This window comes from Urocampus carinirostris, chromosome 1 (assembly GCF_059441175.1).
Source record: "Urocampus carinirostris isolate Australia breed hairy pipefish chromosome 1, RoL_Ucar_1.0, whole genome shotgun sequence".
In the NCBI taxonomy this organism is placed as follows: domain Eukaryota; kingdom Metazoa; phylum Chordata; class Actinopteri; order Syngnathiformes; family Syngnathidae; genus Urocampus; species Urocampus carinirostris.
In genome coordinates, this window is record NC_142349.1 from 21,263,610 (window position 1) to 21,276,849 (window position 13,240).

The following is a 13,240-nucleotide window of genomic DNA, read 5'->3' on the forward strand; positions in this document are numbered from 1 at the left end:
CCGTAGCCGCTAATAACTGCTTCAAATGCAAGAAACCTGTCTCTCTGCTGTAGAAATGGTTGAAATGGTAAAGTTGCATTGTCATTGAAAATGTCATTAGAATTGAAAATCAATCAATTAATCAATCAATCTATCTATCTATCTATCTATCCGTCTGTCAAGTTACTAGAGCACCAATGAAGATCTTATTTTACATCACATTATGAGGTCATGGGTTCAAATCCAGCTACCAGTCTTCCTGTGCAGAGTTTGGATGTTCTCCCCATGCTTTTGTGGGTTTCCTCTGGGCATTCCGTTTCCTCCCACATTCCAAAAAGATGCATGTCAGGTGAATTGGGGGGTCCAAATTGTCCCTATGTGTGAATGTGCGAGTGAGTTGTCTGTCTCTATGTGCCCTGTAACTGGCTGGCAACTAGTTTAGGGTGTCCCCTGCCCACTGACTGAAGATAGCTGGGATGGGCTCCAGCACCCCCGCTAACCTACTGAGGATAAGCGGTGCAAATAATGGATGGATGGATGGATGATTTTAAACGTTTTTTTAAAGCAAAATGACCAAAATTGAAAAGTTTCAATCATCTACTTCCTAGCGTCAATCACCCTAACTCTCTCCCTTGCCTCGAAAAAAAAGGTGCTGACAATGCCCTGTTGGATCAGCAGCATCTCTTTAAAAGTAAATGAAAATATTTTCTAAAGTGGGCAATATTTCCTTTATCTCTTATTGGTCATCATGTCATTAAAAATAAACGAAATAATGTATAGCACTGTTAAATATCGACCTAGCCATAATTACACTGTTTCTGAAAATATTTCTGGTTGGTAAGTGGAACTCAATCTGTATAAAATCCACAGCATATGAAATGTCCCCAAAAATGTTTGAATGCGTTTTCAAGTCTATTTCCGTTGTCCTGCAATTTACAAGTCCACGTGTATGACCACATCTTGCTTTTCATCTACCCTACAATTACTGAGCCGTAGTGACGTCAGTCTTAACACCAAAAATTGGGCTGCAAGAGAGAGAAGAGAATAGAGAGTAAGAAAGGGAGGGAGAGAGAAAAAGATAGATAGAGAGAGAGAGAGAGAGAGAGAGAGATGGACAGAGAGGTGGGAGAAAGAGTGAGAAAGCGTAAGAGACCCAAAGGTGGAAATAGAGAGAAGGGAGAAAGTGTAAGAAAGAGAGTTAGTGTGAAAGATAAAGAAAGAAAGATGGAAAGTGAATGAGAGAGTGGGAAAGAGAAAGCCAGAGGAGAGATTAAAGATAAGAGAGAGAGCAAGCGAGAGAAAGATAGAGAGAGAGAGAGCGAGAGAGAGCGAGGAAGAGAGAGAGAGAGAGAGAGATATTCGAAAAGAGCCGGCCCTCATCGTTTACTTCAAGGCGCCGGCTCATAGAGACGTTTCGTTCGCGAACAGCCCATCACCAATAACTGCTAACGGGTTCGTGACGTGGAAGCGAGATAGACTTTGGTGGACTTTGGTGGACTTTGAGCGCCCCGTAACGGTCCAAGGCACTCCAGTGGACCACATTCCCGTTGCATAGCAAGGAGGAGTAAGAGAATGGTGATGATGAAGAAGAGGAGGTATCGGAGGACAGGTCCAATGGAGTGCCAAGCAGAACCTTGAGCCCCATGGAGACATGGCCCAGCGGTTCCTCGCGTCCGCCTTCATGCTGACCGTCTCGCTGTCGTGCACGTACCTGTGCTACACGCTCATCTTCAGTCGCTCGACACTCAACTCGGGGCGGACATTCGAGGGGAACCGATGCCCCCCGAGCCCCAACGCGGCTGCCAAGAAACTTCTCGCCCGGTCGGAGCAGTGCGCCCGTCTGCGGGGGTTCCGCGCTGTTGCTGCCGCCGACGCCGGACTACACACTCCTCCTCCAGATCCGTCTCGATGGGACAAAAACTCAAGTTTGGCTCAAAGGTATGGGAATAAAAAACTCCCGGGCGTCTTGATAGTAGGAGTGAAAAAAGGAGGGACCAGGGCGGTGCTGGAGTTCATTCGGATCCATCCAGATGTGCGGGCGCTCGGAACCGAGCCTCATTTTTTTGACCGCAACTACGAACGAGGACTGGACTGGTACAGGTAGGCAAAATAAAGTCACGTTTTCATTCATTTTACCAACTATTTCCATACGTTTTTTTTGCTTGCGTACTTTTGACGCTGCTTTTGAGAAATCTGGGGAGAAGGTCAGTGAATCGTACTGCAAACGCAACTGATGTCATCTCGGTTTAAACTGAAATAAAATAATGAAAGAATACAGTTCTACTTATACGTTTCCCCAGTATTTTATACTTTTTTGACCATTTCGAATTGTCTATAACCAGGGTTGGGAGGGTTTCTTTAGAAATGTAACCAGATACAGTTACTGTTGAAACTACCTGTTGAAAATGTATATAGAAACGTCATCTGAAAATCAAAATATTACAGTAATGTAACTTGATTACTTTCAATTACTTGTTGATTACTTCATTCACCAAGTATGCTAACAAAAGACAAAATAAATATAATATGAATACAATCACTACATTTTGTTTAAATAAATGAGCAGTGTAACCTTGAAAAAGAATTGGAGGAAACTAAGGTCAGGTCGTTGCTTGTAGTCCTACAAAAAAGTGCTCAAATTTTAAACACGTACTGTAGTTTAATTAGTCAAAATGAAAATTTCTTTTTCACATGGCAAACAAGATGTGCTGTTTTGGTTCAGATTGATAAAGCAGCTGTACAGTGGATTTTAAACAAAAATTAACTGCAAAATACTGCAGTCTCGCGCCAATTTAACAAAAGAAGTGCTGCATTGAACGAGAAATAAAATACAGACGAAAAGTGCCTTTACCTGCAAAACAGTGTGACAAACGTAAAAACTGTACAACCAGACCAACAGATATGGATGTAACAATGATGCGTATGCACGCCGGGTATAATCCCCATCTCTCTGTCTCTCTTGTGTCAGTGATCAAAATTATGATAGACACAATTCGTCTACCGGCGCATTACGTATATGCAAACATAGTTTTAAATACAATTGTAGTCCTGCAAACAAATCCTTATAACTTGTAATTTTAATCTGTTTTCTGTAAATGTAATGGAACCCAATTACATTTTGTATCCTAATTGCGTAACGCCTACACTTGTATTCTGTGACTCCCCAAGCCTGCGTATGACAATTTTTGTGCATTATTTTTGTAAAAAATATGCGGATACTTACAAAAAAAACACTTACCTTACTGCAAATGGGGTTGTATGTACTGTAAATAAAATCAACCTGTTTGCACAAATTATATTCTGTCATGATTACTGATGTGAATCACCTGTGCCCGCTCCTTTGGTGCCAACTGCCTCCAACTCTGATTGGCTCTCTGTCCCTATCTAAACTCACTCCTATCCGTCCCCTGTTGTCATTCCGTCTGCGAACCTCAGTTTACACTAGGCAAGCCTTTTTTCGACCCTGACTCCAACCTGTTTTTTGTTCCTGTTTGTCCCCTGGTTTCGACCCATTTTTGATCCTGATCATGTGTACTCTCCCGTCCCGGCTTTCGACCTTTATTGTCTCCGACCACGTCTACTCTCCTTTCCTGGCTTACGAGTCGCTTACGACCCCGACCACCTTTTTGCTTCCTGTCCCGAATACTGACCCGTTTTTCCATTCCCGACACCGCCATCGCTCGCCACGGAAGTCACACTTCCGCGTTCAGAGCGACCTGCTCCCCGCGCCTATCGAACTCCGGATCGTGGCGCAGCCCTTCCTCTTTCCTTTAATAAAACTTGTGAGAGATGTAACGCACATGGGTTTGGTTTCCGTGCTGGTCCTGACATTTTCGTTTTTATTCAATAGCCTGTCTTGTTGTGAGTAAATAGGTCCGACATTGTCTTTGCAAGGTTTGTTATCGCTTAATATTGTCTATTATGGAGCCCATCCCAGCCATCTCCGGGCAGTGGGCAGGGGACACCCTGAAGTGGTTGCCAGCCAATCGCAGATGAGAAATAAAGCATAACTTTATATATTAATGCTCTTTAATCATAACCATTACATCAGTTATGCACTTTATTGCATTAAAATCTCACAAACTTCAGGTCTTACCATTTGGAGCCCATCATTTTCTCGTAGTCTGAAGTCCAGCAAGTTAAATAAATGAATTTGAGAAAATTGGAACCTGCAATAATACCTAGTAGCAAACCCTTTGACTCCTATTCGTTGGCCCTTCATTCAAACTGAAGAAATAATACAATACCTTAACCAATACCTTAATATTGCTTTCTTATCTGTTTGTGTGTTTGTTTGTTGGTTTGTTATTGGCGGAAATAACAAACCAACAAATTGAAAAAATATGGAGAAATTGAAAAACAACAAATTCTAAAATACTATATGACTCCGAAATGGCCATGATGAACACGTAGCTCTGACATTGACTACATTTCTTCAGTTTTCAGTTTTTTTTTTACATAAACAATTGTAGGATTTCCGTTGGTCCATCAACAGAAAATGGTGGTAAAAATGAATCAGCAAATGCATTGGTCTATCAAGCATCATCCCTTAAAGGGGCTGTCTAGAACTTTGCTACTCAATGCACTCATTTCCTAGTTTAAAGTCATGATCGCAGCCTCGGTCAACTCATTGCTCAAGTACTAATAACCTCTTCTTTTTCATCTTTTTTGGTGTTTGGGTTGGCATTTGGACTGTATTTTAAAATAAGCCATTTCTTACTTCTATCATTTTCAGGCTACACTAACAAAAAAACCCTGGGGACGAGCATGATATTATTATCTACCCTTGCACCCCTCTCCCTCTCCTGCTTCCTAATGTCATGAGAGTCCCGGAACAGCGGTGCTAAAAGTAAGATAAAAGCAGATAGGCGCGGTGGATTAAAAAAACATTTGAACTCAGGTGGGCATTGTTAACTCATACTTATTAGAGAAAATATTCTTTCGACTTTCAACAAACATTTCAAAAGACACACCTGATCTTTGATGACAGATTTCGGTTTTACTCCTGAGAGTCACGTGAAACAGAATTTCAGGCACAATTTTCAAGTCAAGTAAAGTCATGTTTATTTGTGACGCCCTTAATCAAAAGGAGTTTTAAAGGGCTGCACAGACCACAGATTATTGCGAACCACAGACTATTACTGCACCATCCCCTGATCTAAAACCTACATAAGGGCACGGAAAAACTAAAAAAACCTCAACGAGGAAAATGAAGAAACCTTGAGAAGGGACCGCACTTGAGGTAATCCCCTTTCCAGGATCACCAACCTGCAATGGATGTAGCAAAAACAAATGATGTACCGATATTGTCAACATGAACTATAGGTCATTCATAAGCTATAGAATAGAAGTGTGTTTTGAGCCTAGATTTAAACAGTTCCACTGAGGTTGCAGATCGAATCTCAGGGGGCAGAGCATTCCACAACATCCCAATTGAAGAACGCTCTCGAACCTGCGGTTCTCTTCTTGGCTCTTGGGATCACTAGTCGACCAGCATTTTTAGAGCGAAGGCTGCGGACCGGAACATAGGGGGAAATTAAAACTGAGAGATATGAGGGAACAAGTCCATGCATGATTTTGCATAAAACCGAACCTCAAAATCACATCTTAAGCTAACAGGGAGCCGATGCAGATTAGCTAAAATCGAGTTATGTGATCAAGCTTTCACTGTATTTGTTGAAATCCAACAACAAGCATTACGCTGCATTCGTGTAAAACAGGGAATCGGTAATGTGTAACAGACTATGGCTGATTATTTATTTTCAAGATGAACCAATGAAAGTGAAGAGTCTATGTGTGAAATTGAGGCATATCAGTCGGGAGTCGGAGAGAGTTGTCGACCTTATTAGCATTACTATCACATTATCTAATGATGTGGAAGCTTTTAAATTGAAAGGCCCTGCAATGTTTGGTGGGAGTATCTTTCATGATATGAACTCAGTCCTCACTTTTCCATCCTGACTTTTTGCTCAACGACAACTTCTCCTAGCAATCAAAACCTGTTTTGAAAGCACTGCAGGTTTTTGTTTGTGGTCGCTTGCCGAGCAAACCCAAATGAAGGACGTCAGACCAATATGAGCGTGCATAGTACAAAGGACTGCGTTCAAACGTTCTGAGCGTCATGTTTCATTAGCTCCGATGCTGGAAAGCGTGCGTGCCGACAGTGCAACAAGAACAAGTCAGCCGTTAAAAAATAGGGAAAAGAACTCCATGTCAGCCATTGGCAGTCAAAAATGAATCGTTGGGCAAAAGGCCCGTTTGTGGTTCTTTACCCAAATCCACTTTAATTGACACTTTAATTTCAGACCCTCACAGCATTCCCTGTTTGATGAGTGACCAGCATAATCGATTACTAAAACTGTCAGCCATTGATATTCTCTCAACTGCAATATTTTTTTCTTTCGAAAATTTGATTTCATTCTTGACCTCTGGATCAATTGAACTGACACGATACGTTTCCATCACATATATAATATGATTGGATGCAATTACCTTCGAGTTAACACGAGTTACCGTACAACTTCACTTCAATATCGGCAAAAGTAAAATTGTTTACTCCATCTACTCTCCGCTACTACGATTCAATTCATTCACGTTACAATTGTTTGATAATCCGAAACGGTTTAACTTCATAAAACACGATTCACTTTATGTAAATGTCCTGCTTTTATATAGCGCTTTTCAAGTCACTGAAGACCTCCCAAAGCACTTTACAATGTGCTTCACACTTACCCATTCACACACACACAAACACACTCACACACAGATAGCAGGAACAGCCATGCAAGGCAACTACTTGCTTATCGGGGGCATGATGTTTTCAGTGTCTTGCCCCGAGTACACTTCGACATATAACACGGAGGGAATCGAATCTGCGACCTCTTTATCCCAAGACGAGCGCTTTACCACCTGAGTTACTGCCGCCCCAATGACAACCGTTCTCTCCAATCTCGATTCAAAACAGTTTAAGATTCGATTCACTCGATTATGATACGGTTCGGACCAGATCTAATTCTTTGGCAATTATCCTGAACAACAAACAAAATATCAGTACATTTACATCAGGGTTTGTACACTTCCTTCATGGCAAAATGTAGGCACTTTCCAATTTCCAATTTCTTCAATACCGTTAAAAAATCTCATGCGAATCATGTATTTGGCAGCACCACAAATATATTTACGACATTAGTATACGATTTTTCCTCTTGCGTGTGCATTTATCAAGACATATTTTTAGATCTTTAGTAAATCCAGAATATATGTTTTCAAGACAAATCTCTCCCAGTATAGGTGTTGGGTAATAAGTGACAGTAATTTGTAGTTTACATTTTCAGTTGCAGGAAGTCCTTCCCATTGTAATTGACCACTGTGAAATGATACCTTAATTTTTTGCATGGCCCATAATAAATTTCATTATTGATAACGTAATCTTGGCACTAATACACAATACATGCATACTGCACTGCAGGGCCGTACCCCTGTAAACGCATAAAATGTGCACTGCGTAGGGCATCTAGTGCCCAGGAGGGCACCAAAAGAAATCAGGGTTGTGTAAAAAGAAAGTTTAAAATGTTAAAAGTGTGAATAATATGTTTAAACAATACAAAAGCAGCATAAACCAAATTTCCAGGAAAAAGGGGTGAATCTGCTTTGTGCCCTGGCCTATCCCCAGTCTCATGGTGCCCCCTCTTTTCCCAGTGGTATGTTTTAATTTGCATCATTCCCAATTAAAAGAGTCCAGAGCGTAAATTTGTTTTAAAAAGTCAATGTTAAAATGAAAAAATCTCATTATTGTACCGTTACTCCACACCCATTTGGCGCACTGTTTTAAAGGGCGCACTCTCCTTGGTTCAAATTATTTTTTGTCAGCTCATCTGTTGAACTGGCCTATTGGATGCGGCCGCTCCGGCACATTGGCCTATTAGATGCAAGTCTCACCAAAACAAGTGTGTGTGTTAAAAATAGGAAAAAAAAATTAACGGAGAACAAAACTGAGTCTGATTGTGGTTTAATCAAGTTTTATCAAAAATTAAAACACCAGAATACGACAAATTGTAGAGAAAAAGAAAAAAAGACCACAAAGCGTTTGTGCTTAGGGCACCCAAATGGCTAGCAACGGCCCTGCTGTCCTGCTAAGGTGTAGCATGTACCTGTCCACTTTAGCGCAACTTGTGTGGGGCGATGGCACTTCACAGGATAATGCTGTACAAACTAATGCGAGCTGCAGTTAATCATGAGGAAGGAATAAATCCGAAACCACCAGAGAAAAGTGTCAGCATCATTTTTAAGCAGACTTTTTGAGGAACATGGCAACAATAACAAGCACTTAGAAGTCTATCTATCTATCTACCTTGGTCGTATCCCTCAAGAGGGGGTGACCGACAGCAAGACTAACACAAACAATAACAAAGAAAATAAAAAAGGGAAAAAAACAGCAGAAAACACACACAAACATTTTTGGACCATGGCCAACCCAAATACCCAAACACCCAAACAAGTTAGGCATCTCGGCACCTAAGTTGGTCATGCTTTCTTCCCTCCAGATGAAACCGGACACAAGGAAGCGGCCATGTCACTTGGGTCAGGGTGACACTTATAAGTAGTTCACACAAAATTAAAGTACTTTTCAATCCTGAATCCCCAACATTAAAAGCATTTTTTTGCAGATTTCAAGCTCCCATACCAACATGCAGGGAATAGTGGAATTCAGATCAGAATATTGCTGATATCTGGTTTACGTGAGGCCATGCAGGCTAGCACAGAAATATAAACATTAATTTGCGTGTACTACCTCGGATAGTCTGATTAAGAGGTATGGTCGAGTCCTTTTATGTTTAAATTACTTGTTCGTTAAACCCACTCGTCTAGTCCAGGAGTGGCCAACACGTAGCTCTAGAGCCGCATGCGGCTCTTGGCCAATAAGAATGCGGCTCTTTGCCTCATCATATTTTCTATATACCGTGGCTCTTTGGCTTGTTCATGTTTAGTTTTTTTTTGTGTATTGAGGGTGGACACTTTCCTTGAAATCAACACAAGAACAATACTGTATTGTAAGGAGAGGAGTGTGTTATGGGAAATAATATGTTTTTAATTGTGTGTGTTTGTGAGTGTCTAGTCTGTCATGGCAGGTCAGTGCGTGGTGTGGCTCTTTGACTCTCACAATTAAAAATTTCGGCTCTTTGTGTCAAACTTGTTCGCCACCCCTGGTCTAGTTCTTATGTGCATTGCTGAAAATGGTTCATTTTTTTTCGGTTGATTTGTTTTTCTTTTTCGCCTGTGCCACAAAGGACTTTGGGTTAATAGTACAGACACAACTGATTAAAGTCTGGCAAACTCTACAAACAAGCTTCAAGTGAATTGGTTGATTCCTCCAGATTTTGATTTGATTTTATGTCCCCACTGCAAAAATGCCTTCAGTTGTATCCGGACATATTTAGTCTAAGCCTATTCTTCTGACATGCAACATACAAGCAACATTTGTAAACACGTGAAAGCTCATATTTGGAGTGAGGGGAAAACAATCACTTCATTGTGAGGTTGTTATGAATAAAATGGACTGGAGAGATAGCTTCGGATCGAGTGGGCAATCGGAGTGCGGAGATCGGTCAGGTCGAGTTTACCGGGGCTGTAGAGGAGATCGAAGCGTGGGACGGAAACAGGTCGGATCGGAGGCAGGCAGAAACAGGTAAGCAGAGTTCTTAGACTTAGACAAACGGGAAATCAGGAGAGTTACACAGAGTTACAAATGTACACTCTGACACGGAACTCTGGGTGCAGCGCGCTTAAGAGCGAAGTGCCAGCCAATCAGAAGGCGCCCACCCAGGCGCCAACTGATTACTCCAGGTGATCAGAGTTAGTAATCATGACATAAAAGTCCAAATTTTAAAAAAAAACTGAAGGGAAAAAAGCCTAAACTAAGCTTGTTCCTATCTCCTTAAAAACTTTATACACATGATCTACTTTATAACACTCAAATTAGATTAACAGATAAATGTATAGCATCATGATCACTAATCAAATATAATCGTACAAAGTAGTTAAATCACATTTAAACATGGTCAGAAGTTAATGTCTTTAAAGAAGTCATCTTGATTCAGAAGATGAAGTAGTTTGCAGAGAACATCCAGCCACAGTGAGTTTGTCAACATGTTGGCAGCGGTGGGCCGTCAAGGCCTGCAAGCTCTTCTCTTCTGGCATAAAAACTATTGAATCGTGTGCTATAATTATATCAAGGCCATGAATAATCATTAAATAGTTTCAAATTGTCTGTCAGCTTATTTTTATTACTTTCCTCCTGGTTTCGCTGCTTCTAGATGTGTACTGTCATATTTAAGCATTCAAGCAATCACATTTCAGCCATTACTTGTTGCCAGGCTCAGTAATCTGCTCGAGGCTTTCACAAATATCGGTGTTTGATAAAGTGGTGTAGCCAATCAGATTTTGAGTAGACAAAGTGAGGGCCTTCTGAAAGGCCTCAAGAAACGTCAACTAGGTGGTGTCTAAAATATTTTACTCTACTTAATTGCAATGCATTTGTTTTTTCACTCTAGAGTGAACTCATTTAAACTTTTAACTTTTTATACCAAGTGACATTAATGTCAAGTAACTCAGAATCCCTGAAAAACACAAAGTAAAATGTTCATTAAAAATGTTGACTTTTGGTGCAACAACAAATAGACTACGAACTACAAAAATACACTTTACATTTGTTATGTAAAACACATTATTCCTGAAAAATATCCATCTATTCTCTGCACTGCTTATCCTTAGTAAGGGGTGCTAGAGCCTATCCTAGCCATCTCCGGGCAGTGGGCAGGGGACACCCCGAACCGGTTGCCAGCCAGTTGCAGGGCAGACAGAGACAGACAACTCACTTGCTCATTCACTCCCAGGGACAATTTGGACCGGCCAATTAACCCGAAAAGTGGGACAAAACTGAAGTTCCCAGAGAAAACCCACGTGCAGGCACGGGGAGAACATACAAAACTCCACTGGGGGAGGCTGCGGTAGCTGGAATTGAACCCTGGATCTCTGCACTGTGGGGCTGCATGTTAACCACCCAGCAGTGACACCCCTGAAAAATACATGGAAAATAAACCAAAATATTTACAGGTGGGCAAAATATCTATATAAAATACAGAACAATTTGACAAACGACACACCACTAAAGGCCTAGGTGTGAAATACACGGCCCACCACAGCATTTTGGATACAACTATCTTTTTTCTTTTTGAATGAACAGAGGAACTAGAGGAGATTTCTAAACTGGAGTAACTTGGCTGGGCATGGTCCAGGCTCATTCCGTTAAATATATAAAAAAGAATTAGATGAGAGAAGAGATGCCCTTTAAAGTCTCTTAGTTCATGTTTGATGTATTTGCGATCGGACGAGGCAGCAGCACGACAGAGACACGCGTTGGCAGTTTGGCCCTTCGTGCTTGATGCAACAGAATGCAGCAAAATCAAGCGAATAACGTGCGAGGATCATAAAAAAAGTGCACGCCGGTCAGGATTTTAATTACTAACAATTTTTTTTAATTGCTCACAAGTTTGATTCAAATCATAAACGACTTCTAAGGACATGGGAGTGAAAAAGGCAACGCTTCGATTTTTCTTATGACGTTCTTTTGTAGTTTTTCGTGATATGTTTGATTACGTAAAAAACATAAAAACTTGACTTATAGTAATAACAATATCTGCCTTTAATATTTTCCTTTCAAATAACATAAAGCAGGGGTCAGGAACCTATGGCTCGCGGGCAAGTCGCGGCTCTTTTCATAGGTTCATGGCTCGGAGATAAAATCACACATATTTCATCAATTCCCATTTCGTTTAATCACAGGATCAAGTCCAGTGCCAACTAAGCTGATGTCCAGTATATAAAGATATCCTCCTCAGTAAAGTTTACAGTCAAAGTGTCACACCAACAAACCCTGTTTTGGCTGTACGTCGTTAAGGAATCCTTTATTTGGAAGCTCATTGTTCAATTTAGGTTCACTGATGAGACACTTCATGATGCAAGCCCGCGGAAGAAAAAGTAAACATTCAGCAACCTCATCCAAGCATACAAGGTAATTTGATTGGGTGAGTGGTAGGGGTGGGCGGAGCTATACACGCAACAGATTTCTCTCTGCCCAGCACCGTCTGCACCAAAGGTAAATATGTAAGTATCCTCGTTAGCAGTATTTTGTGACATTTTTGGAAATCAACTTTGATTTCACCTTGTTTTGAAACTAAAAATTATAAAAAAATGAAGGTAATTGCAGGAGGGAGATCTTTAAGTTTAAAGTGGTATATATGTTGATATGGGACACAGGCTCTGTTATTATTATTATTTAATAGATTTTATCTAATGTCACGCAGTAAATAAAATCTGCTAAAAAATTAGATCTTGTCTGGAGCGTTTGGCGGTTTTGTCTTCAAATATATGGTGTGGCTCACTTAAAAAAAAAATCAATATATTGTGCTATCGCGTCTTTTTGGGTCAAAAATGTTCCCGACCCCTGATATACTGTCATGTTATTAATCAGAATTTAGAGAATTAATGAGTTGTTGTTGCATATTTGCTTCAATTCAAAGGTCCTATCAGGATTCTGCGCTGAGGTTCTTGTTTGGCAGCAGGTTTCTCTCTCTGTCTTTCTGTTTTTTTTTTTCCCTCTCTCCTTACCTTACTTAATCTGGCCAGTCACTTCCGGGTTCAATTTTTCTCCTCACAGTTGTGGTCACTTGACTTGATTCCACAGTTTTACTTCCTATCAAAACTGGTTCTCTTCCCTTTATTACTACTCAGTTTCCTTGGTTCCTTGCTAGTTCATTGTCTTCCTTGTCACGTCCCAAGCTCCATCGCGTCAGCCCCTTGTTTTTCCATATACCGATTCCCCGCCTGCTGCTCTGGAACACAAGTACCGCCAGATGAACTTTTACGCTGTTGCCTTCGCTGCTTAGGTTTACTGGAACACCGACCCCTCACTTGCCACTTTGATCATGATCGTTGCCTCTAGTGTTCTAGATACTGTTGCCTTGCTACTTGACCTTTCCGTGTACAGAACACTTGTGGACGAAATACCATCGTTTAATCTTCTGATCTGTGTTTCGGCAGAGTGCTTTTGCACCACCCCAAGCGGGTTCTCGACAGCTCCTTATGCACTGCAGCTCTCTTAGGCCAATACTTTTGATACAATTTAACACAATACAATATTTTGTACTGGATTACAGTGTCCCTACCAAATGTTTTACCTCATTTATAAGGGCCTGGGAAGCAA

The 13,240-nt window shown here is 40.9% G+C and overlaps 1 protein-coding gene across 1 annotated transcript in view; it reads left to right on the forward strand.

Moving 5' to 3' along the window:
• The first annotated feature begins 1,427 nt into the window (after positions 1–1,427).
• Positions 1,428–13,240, forward strand: part of hs3st2 (heparan sulfate (glucosamine) 3-O-sulfotransferase 2) — a 34,400-nt gene continuing 22,587 nt past the window's right edge. The window contains exon 1 of the mRNA XM_088329860.1: positions 1,428–2,079. Within this exon, the coding sequence (XP_088185986.1) occupies positions 1,631–2,079 (449 nt within the window). The 5' untranslated portion in view covers positions 1,428–1,630. The remainder of the gene's footprint in view (positions 2,080–13,240) is intronic.